Below are 15,612 nucleotides of genomic sequence, written 5' to 3' on the forward strand. Positions count from 1 at the left end.
AACCTGCGCCCGGCGCCGCACGGGCTGCAGGCACGGGGACGCGGTCAGAGAGGGGTCTGATGCCCACGTCGCCCGTAGCCCAGCGCGTCCCAGCGCAGCGCAGTACGCCCCACTCGGATACCGGATCCCCACCGCCGGCGCGGGGATGCGGGACCCACAGGACCCATCCCGGCTCGGCCCCCGCCCTCCTCGGTCCGCGCATGCGCCCCACGATCTCGGTGCAGGTGCAGGGGGGGCTCTCGGCGCTTGCTCCGGGTCCCTGCGAGCCCCGCTGAAGCTGCGGGCCGGGGGCGAGGGGGAAGGTGAAAGCGGGAGGACAGGTAGTCCCAGGCCCGCCCCCTGCACTTTACGAACCCAGCCCCTTGCATCTCAGAATCCCCTTTCCTGCGTCGCCCCAGTTCTCCGCAGGTGACCCCACAGGGCAGCCTGGAGCTGAGTTCATACCCGCGCAGGTGGAGATGAGGCTTAGGGGTCCAGGTCTGAGGACCCTCAGCCCCCGTTGGGGCCCAGCGAGGCAGCTGTGGTCACCTAGAGGACAGGAAAGGGACTACCCCTCGCGGCGTCGCGCTGAGAGACCCAGGCGGAGTGAGAAGAGGGAGGACCCCGGACCCAGGAGCTGATCTGGGCCACAAGCCGGACCCGAGCGCTAAGTCGTAGGGGGAGGGCCAGCCAAGCTGGGAAGTCACCCCCACGCTGTGCTTCGGAGATGCCAGGATTTGTCTGGGCCCGGATTGTGACCTTCCAAGGGGGATCACGGAAAAGCTCAGAGGCACTCATCCATCCATTCAGAAACCCTCCACGTGCTGCCTGGGCACGTGCTGCCTGGGGGCCGAGTGACACTGACTGGACACAGCGGGACTAGGCTCTGAGGCGTCCTGAGGATGGCCAGCCGGACGGCAGGAAGCACGTCCGAGCGGAGAGGACAGCATGCAAGGGGTCCAAGAAGGAAACACCCAGAAGGGGGTGGGGGAGGGGCGGTGATGGCAGCTGGCGGCCTGGAGGGTCAAGGGGCTTCCAAGAAGGCGAGGCTGGGCTCGAGCGCCAGACCAGGGATCAGAAGGACACTCGCCACGCTCCCTGATGCGGGCCAGGAGGGAGGAGAGCCAGGCCCACCGTCCAGGAGCTCTTGGGCAGCAACCTGACCCTAAATCCAGGTGTGAAGGGGTCCCTCAGAGCAGAGCGGCCCGGTCCCCACAGGGCCACAGCCTCTGCCGGCTATTACCCACCCCACCTAATCCCCAGCCCTGAGCGGGAGGCTGCCCCTCCTCCACCCCCAACAGCCGCGCGGCCCGGGGTCCCACTCAGCCTGACCTTGTGGGGCGCCCTCCCGTCCAGGTGGCCTGACCGCACGCTTCAGCCCCCAGAAGCCCCCGAGAGCCCCCAAGGCCTTGAGGCAGTGGTCCAGCCCCTGGTCCAGAGGGTCCTGGAGAGCGCTAGCACCAGGTGGGGGGCAGGGGCCGGGCTCAGCTTGGAAGGGCCAGGGCTGGGCCCCAGGGAGGGCCACGTGGGAGCTCTGGGAGGTCTTGGTCCTGGACTTTAAGGGGCTGCGAGTTGGGGGCGGCCTGAGTGGGAAGAGGTGCAGGCAACGGGGTGGCCCCAAGCCCCGCCGATGAGCCTCAGTTTGGGGCCCAGGGAGGTGGCTGCAGTCACCTAGAGGCCAGGAAGGGGACTGCCCCTCGCGGCATCGCGTGCTCAGGGACCCAGGCGGAGTGGGAGCGCTGGGAAGCACGCCCTGTCCTGCCGTCAGGAGCCCATTTTACAGAAAACCTGGGGGGCGAAGTCAGGGGTCTGGTCTGTCCTCCCAATGCCGGGGTGCCCCCCCCGCCCCGCCGAATTCCGCCCACTCCTCTCGCTTTGGCTGCCCCGACCACCCCGAGATTCCCTGGCCTGATACCACTGCCAGAGCCCTGCAGGTCCCTGACAGGGGTGGCAGGGGTCCTTGGTGCAGCAGCGAGACCACCGCCCCCAGATCCCAGGGGCCAGAGTGGAGAGGGCGCCCTGGGCCTCCACTGTTCCTGCGGGGAGGTGGCGCCCAGCACTGGCCGGTTCATTTAGCAAAACAGCCCTCCACCCCAGATGAAGAAAGGGACCCGCGGGCAGAAAGGTCGAGGGGGGGCTGGGAGGAGGGACTGGGAAGGACGGCAGAGGCGGTGGGAGTGCAGGAGGGAGTGGATCAGAGGGCCAGGGGGTGGGAAGGAAAAGGAACGAGGGCCAGGTCAGAGGCAGCCAACAGGAGCTCCTCCAAGAGAACACGAAGGGGAGGAAACGAGAAAATAAAGGTTATTATCAACACTATCTCCCCAACCGAAGGACAGAAACTCCTGGTTAGAACCTGTGCGGCACCTTGAGTGGCCCTGCAGTTCTGAGAGCCTCCGGAGGGCAGGAAGGAAGCGAGGCTCCCGAGACCCACCTGCTGCGGGCAGCTGCCGCCGCTGGACCCAAGCCGCTCGCTCACCTCCTCACCAGGAGCCCAAGGCCCACCCCCCATCCTTCCCTTCAACACACGTTGGGTGAGCGCCTACCTCTATGGGGCCCTGAGAAGACCGAAGCTCGTTCTCCTCGCACTTCACAAGCGGGGGGTGCGGTGGGGCAGGAAATACACCAGTAACAGAGATCAACACTCCAGCATCCCTTTGGGACAAAGAAAATGAGTTGGGATAAGGGGCTAAAGAGTGAGGTGGGTGGTGGAGGCCAAGGGGGGAACCCCAAGGAGAGGGGACAGCACGTACAAAGGCCCTGGGGTGGCAGGGGCTATGAGCTGAACGTGCCGGCAGAAGATACCGTACTTTCAGACAGGCCAGCTCAGGAAAGGTTACTTACCACACTGTTTTCTAGGAAGCTACCTGAAGGGATGCCACAGGGAGAAGGTGGCATGGAATCTAGGAAACAGTGGCTCCAAACCAGAAGAGTGCAAGGTGGGCAGTGGGCAGCGGGAATGCCCAGCTGGCTGGGGGCAGGAGGGCACGGGCCAGGGAGGGGACGTAACGGGAACGACTTGACTGACAGAGAACGTCAGAAGCAGACGAGGGGAACAATAAGGCAGACACGATCTCTAGGGAAAACAAATGCCGTCCCAAGGATAATGCGTTCCCAGCATGGAAGATGCTCTTGACCCAGTCAGCCAGAAAGCAGTATGGCAGCTCCAGGACAGAACCTGAACGCGTGGGCCCTGACCACACGCACGGCTCAACTTTGCCAGTCATCTGTGCTGCCTCTCCCGTCTACTTCTCTAGTGACAACGCCCTTCAGGCCTTCCCCGCCCCCGACCGACCCTGCTCTTAGCAAGGCTGCCGAGGACCAGGGCTGCCCGACCCAGGGGTCCAGCCTTGGGCCTTGCTTGACGTCGGGAGCGTGAGACACGCTGACTTCTTTCCTAAGCCCTGGCCAGTCTCAGTTCTCTTCCTGTCTCATGAGAGCCCATCTCCTCGGGGGTCTCCCATCCCCCTGCCCGCTCAGCACATCGCTCCTCTGTCCACACTCACCGCAGGGCTCTCGGCCAGCACTTGGGGCCCAGCCTTCTCTCTCTCCAGCCCCCTTCCCAGGTGTGTCTGTCCGGTAGCCTCCTGGACCTCTCTGGTAACTCCATCCCTCTTCCCCTCACCCCCTCATCCCTTTCTCTCAAAAAAACACACCCGCGGCTCCCACTGGCTCTACTTTCAGATACACCTGGAGCCCAGCTCCTCCTCTCACTGCTGTTCCCGCTGCCACCGCCCAGCCCCGGGCCCTCTTCAGCTCTGATGGCTTCATCACATCCCCACGGACCCTGATTCTGCCCCTGACCAGAGTCCATCTTCAACCAGCAGCCAGAAACGTCCCGTTCCAACAGACGTGGGCTTGCCCAGACCCCACAGGGCTCCGGGGAGCCTCCGTCCCTCACGCTGCCCCCTGCCCTCCTGCCTGACTCTGCTGGGCAGACCCTACACAGCAGCGTCCCCAGCCCTTCTGCCTGTGGTTCCACACCCGTCCGCCTGGGCTGTGCCCCTCCTCCCTCCCAGAGGGCAGCTCCCCTAAGACGCTTTCTACGGCCACCCTCGGCTGCCCCCATCATTTATGGTAACAGGAACCCCAGTCCGGGCAAGGGTTCATGGCTGCCCACAAAATACACGATGCCCAGTTAAACTTCAGTTTTGGATAAACCAATAATTTTTAATTTAAGTACGTCCCATATTGCATGGGACATGCGTATGCTAAAAAGTACTTATACTAGAAGTACTTGTACTTTTCATACTGAGAAGTGCTCGCTGGTCCTCTGTGTCTGTGAATCTGGCCGCAGGCCAGCAACACAGGCTGCATCCCGCCCGCCGGGCAGCAGCCAGGAGTGGCCACATGACAGAGGCCAGCCAATGGGACATGAGCACCGTCTGGCAGCGCCCTGATGGGAAGGCACCTGCCTCTGCCACCCTCCGCTCCTTTCTGGGGCCCCAGGACAGGTGGATCCTGAGCCCTGCCACTGCACCCCGCTCACAGCCAGGCCCGAGGGCCGGCCTAGGCCTGCCACGGCTTCAGCAGCCCCCACCGCGGGCGTTCTCTGGCCGGATGTAAAGCTCACAGGCTTCCTCGCCACCAGACACCCAGAGCTCGGCCTCCCACCACGGCCAAGGTAGGAATCTGGTTTGTTCACTGTGATCCTGACACCTGGATCTGCCCCTGCACGCCGGGCGGTTCCAGCAGAAGAGAACCGAGGACAGAAGAGGTCAAGGTCAAGGGTTGGGAAGCCCGTTGGGCAGGGAAGGGCCTGGGGCAGAAGGTCTGAACAGATGCCTGCATGTAGATCACAAAGACAGGCCAGGCCAGGCCGGGCTGGGGACTGGTGCCGTCGTCCAGGCAGTGGACCAGGAGTGTCCGGCTCCACCAACCCGAGACGGCAGAAGCGGGGCGGGGGGGGGGCACGTTGCACCGAGGCGGCCACAACCAGGGAATTAAAGCCCTTGAGAGCCAAGTGTCCCATAGAGGTCACTTCCAGTCGCAGCCCTGCCGCATTCCTGGATGTTTCTTACAGTGTGCATGCGTTACTTCGAAAAAAAGGTATTAATTTTTACTTTAAAAACCGTTCCCAGAATGAACAGAGGGAGGGAGGGAGGCCTCCCACCCGGTGCTGTGAGCACACGTGTGTGGATGCGTGTCTGAGCCAGGAGCTCCTGGTGCCCACGGGCTGGGCGGGGGTGCGCAGGAGGGAGCCAGCAGGCAGGGTGGAAGCTGGGGGGAGGGCCCAGCCCTCTCTTCCCAGAGGAGCCCTCCCCCGCCACCCAATCACCCCTCTCCCGACACCCTCAGGCTCCTTGGTCACAGTGGCCTTGCCGTGTGGGATCCACCGGCTGGACCTCCAGGGAGACCCTGACCACAGGCGTCCTCACTGCGGTACAGAAGAGCCTTGGGAGGGTTGGCGCCGGGGCAGCTGCTCCAGGGACCAGGCCGCCTCTACACCGCCCCCCTTCCCCCGCCTCAAAATAAGTGCAGGCAGGCAGGAAAGAGGTCCTTGGAAGGCGGACTCGCCGTGGCCACCGTGCCCGTGGGTGCAGGTTCACAAGTGTGGCCGGACACGCATACCCTCAACTGTGGCACTGGTGTGGGACGGGTGTCCCGAGGGCCTCAGCCCTCACGGAAGAGCTGCAGAAACCTAGGCCCAGAGAGAGTCCCAACTGGGGACCCCAGGAGGCGGCGATGGTGGGCTCTGGTGGCCAGAGCAGGGAGACAGGACACAGGTATGCTGGGCCAGGTGTTTATTGGTGAGGAAGTAGTCTGGCTGAGGGTCCTCAGCGGCCAGCCGGCCAGCAGGCGCACAGGGCCCGGCGCTCGGCCTGCAGCAGGAGGGTCTCTGTCTGAAGAGCAACACGGGCCGTCAGGGCACCGCCCGCTGCCCCCCCCCCGCAGCTCCCGAGGGCCTCCCAGCTCCCGGCTTCCCCCCAAAACCCACTGGCAGTCCTGTCTCCACCCATTCCCAAGACTCTCCGAGCCTGAACTGGACTCTGGGAGGACACCCCCAGCCCCAGCTCTGCAGACTTTGACGGCAGGGGACCCTCTGCTGCCCTCCAGACGCCCCCCTCCCGGCCCGGAGCCTCTGCGGTCCTGGGCCAGTCCTGCCTCCTCAGCCCCACACTGGGACGACTTTTCCCAGCTTCCGCTCAGCTCTCAGGGGCCCCTCTCACCCCTCCCCCGACCCCCAGGGTGGGCTGGGGCTGCTCCTCTCAGGAACCCAGCTCCAGACTCAATGAAACTCAGGCCCCTTGGCCCCCAGGGGGCGCCACAGGTCTCAGGCCGGGCCCTTGGGAATTGGCCAGAAAAGGGGAGCAGGGGGGCTCTCCCCTGCTTTCTACTTCTAGGAATGCTCTCCCTTTCTCAGGAGGAGTACATATATCTGTCACAAATGGAAACTCCGTCGGCTGACGGGGCTGACCCCTGGCCCCTGTGCACGCACCCGTCCCTCCCCAGGTGAGGCCGGGGGCAAGGAACCCCCCAGACAGCTGCGCCCAAGCTAACTTTCCGTGCCCAGCAAGCCCTACGCACCCCCTTCCGACCACCTCTTCCCCCGCCTCAGTTTCTCCCCTCCCACTGGGCCTCAGCACTCCCCCGGGGCAGGCTGCACTGGGATTGGGTGACCCCCGGGGAGAGTGCCGGCGAGGCCGTGGGGAGCCGGGGAACGGGGCTGCCCCGCCCTCCCACACGGGCACCAGAAACTGGGTGTGGCGGTTGAGGGGGCGTCCCTCCTCCCCACCCTCCTCTCCTCGGGAGGCTCACCCGTGCGTCCAGGCTGCAGGCCGTCTTCCGCAGGTCCTGCAGAGCGCGCTGCATGAACTCGAAAGCGTGGCAGTCCACGCACGGGCGGCCTGCGGGGGACGCGGGTCAGGACGCGGGGCGCGCTCCCAGCCCGGACCCACCGGAGCAGCGGCCTCCATGCGCCCCCCACCTCCCACCCGAGGGGGCGCGGGGCCCACCCTAGGAACAAAGGCGAGCCACGCCCCTCCCGCACGCCCGGGTGCGGTCGGGGCCAAGGGGGAGCCCTCCGCACACGCGCGCGGCACCTACTCTGCGCGGGGACGGCGCTCCCGGCGGCGGGTTCCGCGCGGGCCTGGGCGCCCAGCAGCGCGACACTCAGCAGCACCAGCAGCAGCAGCGGCGGCGGCGGCGACCGAGGGGGCCTGCACGGCGGCGAGGGGGCCATGGCCGAGCGGAGGGAGCCCGGGCGCCCTGCAGCGGCCGAGAGTCAGCAGCGCCCGCAACTCCGGCCAGCGAACACCCACCCCGGAACCCGGCCTCGCGAGCCCCTACCCCACCCCGACCTCCGCGGACCAGCGAACCCACCTCCAGGGCCCGCCCCCCGGGACGAGCGAACCCCCCCACCCGGTCCACCAGGTCTCGCAGCTCCCCACCCCGGCCCCTCCACCCCCGCCACGCCCCCCGGGCCCAGCGACCCCTTCCCTCTCCCTCCCCACCCCACCCCGGCCCAGCGAACCCCCACCCCGCCTTTACCGCAGTTGGGGACGCCGCGACAGCAGCGCCGGCGACTCGGGGAGACTTGCGGCGTCCGGCGAGCACCGCGCATGCGCTCCGACCCCGCCCGGGTTCCCTATCAGAAGTCGTCGTCATGGAAACCCCGGGACTGCGCGAACAGCGGGCTTAAAGGGACCGAGGTGGCTCCTGGGCTCCGTGTGCCCAGCCCCGGGCGGGATCTGCGCCCAGAGCGCCGTCAGGCCCACAGGCCACGGAGTGGGGAGGGCTGCTTGGAGGAGGCTGCGCCTGGATAACTCCTCCAGAGCCACTGCCGGCCGGAATTAAGCCAAGGAAGCGGGAAATCTGCCGCGGGAGCTCGGCGGTCCCGGGGCTTGGGGTGTCCCTGGGCCGATCCTGAGGGAGGGGCTCGAGGCACGCCAGGGACTAGGGGCCAGTGAATGCAAAGGCGCGGCCTCTGCTCCCAGGCCAGGGGGGTCCAGTCGGGTCGGATTGCTCGGGGGAGATCGGGGCCAGGAGCGACCCAGGCCCGTGGGCCGGTGGGGATCCGCTCTCTCCGCTCCTGACTCGGGCCCAGGCTTGCCCCTGCGCTTCAGGGGAGAGGGACAGGTGAGAAGTCCATCGGCCTGCCGGGTCCCCCCTACGCCACTCCGCGCCCTGACACCTATTTGCCACACACCCCCACCCCCGCTGCATGACCTCGGAGGGGTCACTTGGCCCCTCTATGCCCTTTGCTCCCTCGTGACCACACAAGGTTGTTGGAAGTAAAGAGCCGAGTGTGGCCCCCGCGGGCGCCCCGATGCGCGCGGATTTCAGGTCCCCGCTAGGCCCACGCGTGCGGGGGAGACCCGGTCCCTCTGAGAGGGAAGGTTTCCACTTGGCGTCTACTTGGTCTCTACGAGGCGCAGCACTGATGCAGAGGCCACGACCTCCGGAGAGTGCGCCCAGGCCCGCGTCCCCGCCTGAGTGCCGGAGCCCGTGCTGTGCGGGGCAGCGCCCGGCCCCCTTCCTGGTGGGCAGCGCCGGGCCAGATGCCCTCTGCCCCACCCCCGGGCCTTGGGTCAGCTGTCGCCCCGGCACGGGATGGGATGACCAAGGCCCCGACCGGACGAGGGTTTGCCGACCTAGGGGAGGGGGCAGTGCTCGTGAGCGCCACTCTCTCCTCCCCGTCGGGCTCAGGGTCAGGCTCTCGCTGCAGCCCGGGCCTGGGCGGGGGGCCTCCGGAAACGCGGGCCGGCCCGGCGGAGGGGCTGGGGGGCCAGCGGGCGGCATTCCCGGACGTGCGCATTTCCGCGCCCTTTATCCGGAGCCCAGTGCCCGGGTCGCAAGATCACAGCCACCAAGTGGGGCGGGACGCGGCGGCCGGCCTGAGCAGCAGCCCTGAGGGGCCACTGGGTTGGGACGTGTGGCCGGAAGGCGCCACACGGCACGGGCTTTTTCTACCTGTCGTCCCGTCCCGCTGCCTCCGGATCGCGGCCGGCTCCTGCCCCGCTGTCCCTGCGCGCGCACGGGCAAGGCTCGGGGAGACCTCGGCGGCGGTGCGGTGGGAGGCACAGCTGCGGACGCGTGGATCCATCAGAGTGTCCCTTCTCCCGCTTCCCCGGCGCGGCCCAGCCTGACCATCCCTGCCCCGCACACCCTCAAGCCCCTGGCCGCATCCTCCCCGCAACTGTGCTTCTCTACCGAGGGGACCGCGCCACCGGTCCGCCGGGCGGAACCGCAGGGCTGCCCGGGTCCTGAGTGCCCGGCCACACACTTCTTCTCGCCCCCCGCCCCGCCCCCCATCCCTCACCCTAGCCTGCGTCCTCCTCCCTCTCCCCTCCCCAAGGGTACGGATTTTCCTTCCCCACTGGCTCTTCAGCGAGCAGTCTGTGATTTCTTTCACATTCCAGTAAGACAAACTTCGTGAGCCGCTGCCCCCACCATCACCTCTCCTGGCTGTGCAGTTTCTCCCCTTCTCTCTTGAGCCCACACCTGTCCAGCCAGCACTGCCCTGACCCACCTAAAGCATCCAAGGGCCAGTCCTCAGGCCTCCCCACTGGCCATCAGTGGCCCCGTGGCCCCCCTCCTTGCTCCATCTTCGCCCCCCACCTCTTCATGTCCCCTCCTCAGTGCCATGTCCTTTGTGACCTTGTCCAATTGCAGCTGTAAAAACCAGCCATGAAGTTCCAGGTGTCCCATCCAGCTGCCCTGGACACCTCCACTTGGAGAATAGACTTCTCAAGGTCAGCATGTCCAAATCTGCTGTCCCTCTTCCCCCCAGAATAAAGCCCAACAACTGCCCACAGCCTTCCCCATCTCTGGTGAGGGCAGTCCATCCTGGCAGATGCTCAGACCAAACCCACAGCAGTCCTTTTAGAAATCCTGTGCACTCCACTCTCAGAGCCACCAGAATCATTCTCCGAGCCAGGCTCCAGGCCCCTGGTCCACACTGCCCCTCACCTGGACTCTTTTTTTTTTTTTAGTATTTTATTTATTTATTTTTGGCTGCATCAGGTCTTAGTTGCAGCCAGCGGGATCTTCGTCGCGGCATGCAGGCTTCTCTAGTTGCCGGGCACAGCCTCTCCAGTTGTGGTGTGCAGGCTCTTTAGTTGTGGCACGCGGGCTCTTCAGTTGCCCCACGGGCTTAGTTGCCCTGTGGCATGTGGGATCTTAGTTCCCTGACCAGGGCTTGAACCCGCGTCCCCTGCATTGGCAGGCGGATGCTTAACCACTGCGCCACCAGGGAAGCCCTTCACCTGGACTCTTGAGCCCTCTCACCATCTCTGTGTAGCTCACCTCCTTGTGGTCCAGTTGCCCTGAGACAGCCAGAGGGACCTTTCTTATTTTCTTTTTTAAATTGTGGTAAAATAAATATAAAATTTACCATCTTAACAATTTTTAGGTGTACCGTTCAGTGGCATTAAGTATGGTTCACAGTATTCACCATATTGTGCAGGTATCACCACCACCCAGGAGTAGAATTTCTTCATCTTCCCACACTGAAACTCTGTCCTCATTAAACACTAATTCCTCTCTCCCCCAGCGCCTAGCACCCACCATCTACTTTCTGTCTCTGTGTATTTGACTCCTCCAGGGACCTCATATAAGTGGAAATGCGCAGTATTTTGTGCTTTTGTGACTGGCTTGTTTCACTGAGCAGAATGTCCTCAAGGTTCACCCACATTTTAGCAGGTGTCGAGATTCCCTTCTTTTTTAAGGCTGAATAATATTCCACTGTGTGTATGGACCACATCCCCTTACTTTTTAAGGCTGAATAATATTCCACTGCGTGTATGGACCACATTTTGTTTCCATTCACATGTGGGTGCTTCCATGCTTTTGCTGTTGTGAATAGTGCTGCTGTGACAGAGGGACCTTTTCAATCATCATCAGATGCTGCCCCCTCTCTGCTCACAGCCCTCCATGGATCCCGTCTCACCACAGTGACAGTCCAAGCCCTGATGTGGCTGGGAGGCTGTCTGCCTGCCAACCTTCCCTCCCACCCCTTACCTGCCCACGCCATGCCAGCCACATAACCTCCTTGCCAGGCCGCTGGGGACACTCTGCTGCTCCTGCCCCAGGGCCTTTCCTCAAGCTGGGCCCACCTGTTTCCAAGGATGCCACAGCCTTCTTCCTCTCTCCCTTGAGGCTCTGCTCAAGTATTTCCTTCTCTGTGAGAGCCAGCCCACCCATCCTGTGTACTATAGAGAAAACAGAGGAGAGACATCCAGGGAGCAAGCCTCTGGTGTCTCTTCCTAAAAGGACACTAATCCTACCAGATCAGGGCCCCACCCCACTGACCTCGTTTAGCCTGTTTTCTTCCTTAGGGGCCACATCTCCAAATACAGCCACCTTGGGGATTAAGGCTTCGACACATTAATTGGGGGGGGTAACAGTCCATAACAACATCCCATCCTCTCCAGTGCCTCTTACCCCATCCTACATTTTTCCTTTTCCTTACACTCTCACCTGACTCACTATGTAATTTATTAAGTACGTTGATCCTTCCTTGTATCCAGAGCTCTTGGGGGTGGGGGGCAGTTTTGCCCTCAGGGATACTTGGCATCTGGAGGCATTTTGGATGGTCGCAGCTGGGAGGAGAGGTGCTACTGAACCCACTGGGTAGACGTCAAGGGTGCCGCTGAGCATCCTGCAAAGCAGGACGACCCCACAAAGGATGATCCAGCCCAGACTGTGGACGGAGCAGCAGTTGAGGAGCCCCGGCCTGTATCTTCTCGCCAGAAGGCCAGGTCCTCCCTACCCGGTGCTCAGAAGATGCGCAGGAAGTGTGACTGCGTGAGTGCGGGCCCAGGTGAGCAGGAGACGGGCCTACGCAGGCAGAGAGGCGCTGGCTGTGCAGCCCAGGCCTGGGAGGAGCTGCTTGTCCGGGGCTTGGACCGGATGGGACAAAGGGGGCAGGAAGTGGGAGGAGGGCCGTGTGGGCAGCTGGGGAAAGGAGCAGCCCTCGGGGTGGGCAAGTGAAAGGGTGCAGGGCGAACGCCTTGTGGGGCCTGGGTTCCGAGCCGCTGTCCAGCTGGAGATTGAAGCACAGAAGTCAGCATGAACGTGGCCTGCACAATGACACCAGGACGCTCTGGGCATGAACCCCTTTGACGCCCCAGAGCCCTCATCCCCTCCAGACTCTCCCCGGCCGCCACCACTGTGGGGCAGAGGTGGGGGTCCAGGGGCGTCTCATCAGACACTGGGAAGAGGCTGCTCGTGCTTGCCGTGGGCTCTGCCCAGGACGGCCTCTCAGGGACCTTCTCCCCTGTCCAGAGCAGATCTGCCCACTGCCCCCAATGCTCAGCAGTCAGGTTGCCTCACCTCTTCCCTGCCAACCCTCACCTCCCCCTTCCACTTACCTCCCTCGCCAAGGGAGGTGGAGCACAGGGGAGTTGCCAATGACCCCGGAGGAGGTGGGGAGGGACTGGCGGGGGTGGGTTCAAGGGGCAGAGGTCATCAGGTTAACTCTGCCCAGGCCCTGCCAGCAAACAGAGCTGGGAGAAGAGGCGTGAGAGTCTGAGCTTCGTGGCTCCGGGGTTAGCGGTTTAGGTCCAGAGTGAGTCTGATGCACACACACCACTCGTTCAGCAGGGAAGGGACACCAGAAGAAAGCCCAGGCCTCCTCTCCTGGCCTGCAGGCCTGGCAGTGAGCTGTCTTGATACTGAGGGTGAAGGGAAGAAGGGTTGTAACACAAGAGCTGGCTCCGGCACGGAGCTGCTCCGGGATACGCCAGGAAAGTGGAGACAAGGAAACTATCTGGAAATGGTTCTGGACTCATGACGATTCTCGTGGCAACTGGCAGGAGAAAATTCAAATGATCCCTAGCAGGAAGCACCCTCCTCTTAAGACTTGGAAAACCCAAGCAGAACGGATAGAAACACATGATCTACCTCTATGCCGTCTGCAAAAGGCTCACTTTAAATCCAAAGACACAGATAGATTGAAGGTGAAAGGATGAAACAGGGTATTCCCTGCAAAGAAAAACCCAAAGAGAGCAGGGGTGGCTAAACTGCTATCAGGCAAAATAGACTTTAAATCGAAAGAGTTTACGAGAGACAAAGAAGGACATTCCACGTTAATAAAAGGCTTGATACGGCAAAAAGATATGACAAACATAAATGTTTACACACCTAATGACAGACCATGAAAATACATGAAGCAAAAACTAATGGAATTAAAGAGAGAAACACAGTTCTACAATAACAATTGGAGACTTCAATACCCCACTCATAATATTGGATAGAACAACCAGACAGAAGATAAGTAAGGAAACAGAGGACCTAAGCAACACAGTAAAGCAACCAGATCTAACAGTCATGCCCAGGACACTCCACCCAGTGACAACAGTACACACGTCCTTCTCAGGTGCACATGGGACGCCTTCCAGGAGAGACCATACATTAAGTCACTGATTAAGTCTCAACAGTTTTTTTTCTTTTGGCCGCACTGTGTGGCCTGCGGGATTTTAGTTCCCTGAACAGATATTGAACCCGAGCCCTCGGCGGCGAGAGCACAGAATCCCAACCGCTGGACCACCAGGGAATTCCCTTCAGTAGATTTTCAAAGCTGGATACCATAAAAAGTACATTCTCTGACCACAGCAGGATGATGCTGGAAATCAATAGCAGAAGGAAAAGTGGAACATTACAGAACCAAAGGATCAAAGAAGACATCAAAGGGGAACTTAGAAATCACTTGGAGAGGAATGGAAACAAAAACAAAACATACCAAAACTTATGGGACACCACGGAAGCGGTGATAAAGGGGAAATTAGAGCTATAAATACATTTTTAAAAAAGATCTCAAATCAACAACCTAATTTTACAACTTAAGGAGCTAGAAAAAAAAGAACAAACTAAACCTAAAACTAGCAGAAGGAGGGAATTCCCTGGTGGTCCAGTGGTTAGGACTTCGCAGTTTCACTGCCGAGGGCATGGGTTCGATCCCTAGTTGGGGAACTAAGATCCCACAAGTCGCGAGGCACAGCCAAAACAAAACAAAACAAAACACAAAACTAGCAGAAGTAAAGAAATAAAGGGTAGATTAGGGTGGAGAGAAATGAAATAGAGAATAGAAAAACAATAGAGAAAAATCAATGAAACAAAAAGTTGGCTCTTTGAAAATACCAACAAAATTGACAAACCGTTATCTAGACGGACTAAGAAAAAGAGAGAAGAGACTCAGTTCACTAAAATCATACAGGAAAGTGGAGGCATCACTACCAATTCAACAGAAATAAAAGGATTACAAGAGCGTGAGCAACTGTACACCAACAAATTGGATAACCTAGATGAAATGGACAAACTCCTAGAAGCACAAAACCTACTAAGACGAAACCATGAGGAAACAGGAATTCCGAATAGACCCATAACTAGTGAGGAGATTGAATCAATCATCAAAACTCTCCCAACAAAGAAAAGCCCTGGATCTGATGGCTTCACTGGTGAATTCCAGCAAACATTTAAAGAGGTGTTAACACCAATCCTTCTCAAACTTTTCCAAAAAATTGAAGAGTATGAAATATTTCCTAACTCATTCCATAAAGCCAGCATTACCCGATACCAAGGCCGGAGAAGCACTGCAGACCAACAGTCCTCACGAGCATCGATGCAAAACTCCTCAACGAATACAAGCACATTAAAAGGACTCTATTGGGAGGGGTGCAGGGGTGATGCCAAGGCGTGGGTCATCCTCTGGTTCTTGATTCAGATGTTGGAGACACAGCGTGCTTACTTTGTGGAAGTTCAACTGTATATTTATGATTTCTGCACATTTCTGTATGTATTTACTAAAAAGAAAAGATTACTTATATTTTTAAACAAAGAATGAGACAAAATAAACACATGTTTACTCAGAGACAGAACGTCCTTAGGAAGGAAATTCTAAAGGAGGTAGTTCAGGCTGAGATAAAGAGCTCCTAGACAGAAGATCTGGAACTCACTCGGGGGCAAAGTAAGAGGAAGATCTGGGGGTAAATACAGTATAAAGAAGCCATGACTCCACTAAACAATAATAAAAAGATAGAATTAAAATATGTGGCAACATATAAATCAGGGAGGGGTTAATAGAGTTAAAGTGCTCTGGACAAAATACCCAAAGGATCTGGTAGGAGGCTGAAAGTATTATTAAATTTATTTTGTCACTCTTTTATAGGTTCATTCAGGTGTGATTGACATGCAATACACAATTAGATCGATTTTGATGTATACATGTGAAAATTAATAAAGGGAAACCTCACTGAAATGGAGTCAGGAGGCCAGAAGGGGGAGCTCTCATGCAGTACCACTCAAAGTTGGTCACAGGAAGAATCATCAATTACAGGTCCCCACAGGAAGAGATGTACAGGGCATCTCCTACAAGAAATCCACTTCCCCAGAAACTCAGCCAGAATCCAGAACCACTCTGAACTCTCACTTTTCTCCAATGGACTTTGGTTCAAAACAACCCCTCCCAACTTCCTCCTTTTTCTCTGTAAAATAATGCTCCTCTCCTTTGTTAGACTTGCCTTTGGCCTTTGTATAGCATGCTTGTCCCAAGTCACAATTCTCTGCTATTTCCCGAGTAAACCCATTTTTGCTGGTAAAACAACTGTTTCATTTTGAAGGTCAGCATGCACGTGTGATGCCATTACCACCATGAAGATAAGGAACATACCCGCTGCCACCCAAACACCCTCATCT

At 59.7% G+C, this 15,612-nt stretch overlaps 1 protein-coding gene across 1 annotated transcript; it reads right to left on the bottom strand.

Annotated features, from left to right (window-relative positions):
• Positions 1–5,705: 5,705 nt before the first annotated feature.
• NICOL1 (NELL2 interacting cell ontogeny regulator 1) lies at positions 5,706–8,077 on the bottom strand. Its single transcript, XM_060147459.1, has 4 exons — positions 7,468–8,077; positions 7,024–7,185; positions 6,736–6,824; positions 5,706–5,819 (listed from the first exon to the last, which is right to left on the bottom strand). Exons 1-4 carry the CDS (start codon positions 7,538–7,540, stop codon positions 5,754–5,756), a joined length of 390 nt encoding a protein of 129 aa, XP_060003442.1. The 5' UTR covers positions 7,541–8,077; the 3' UTR covers positions 5,706–5,753.
• Positions 8,078–15,612: the final 7,535 nt, after the last annotated feature.

The sequence above is a fragment of the Lagenorhynchus albirostris genome, chromosome 4 (genome assembly GCF_949774975.1).
Source record: "Lagenorhynchus albirostris chromosome 4, mLagAlb1.1, whole genome shotgun sequence".
Lineage (NCBI taxonomy): Eukaryota > Metazoa > Chordata > Mammalia > Artiodactyla > Delphinidae > Lagenorhynchus > Lagenorhynchus albirostris.

Coding starts and splice junctions, on each gene's coding strand:
- NICOL1 (XM_060147459.1), bottom strand. CDS start 7,540: ATGCGCGGTGCTCGCCGGACGCCGCAAGTCTCCCCGAGTCGCCGGCGC. Junction 7,186..7,467: donor TCGCGGCGTCCCCAACTGCG/GTAAAGGCGGGG, acceptor CGGCCGCTGCAG/GGCGCCCGGGCTCCCTCCGC. Junction 5,820..6,735: donor CCTGCAGCCTGGACGCACGG/GTGAGCCTCCCG, acceptor GTTGCTCTTCAG/ACAGAGACCCTCCTGCTGCA.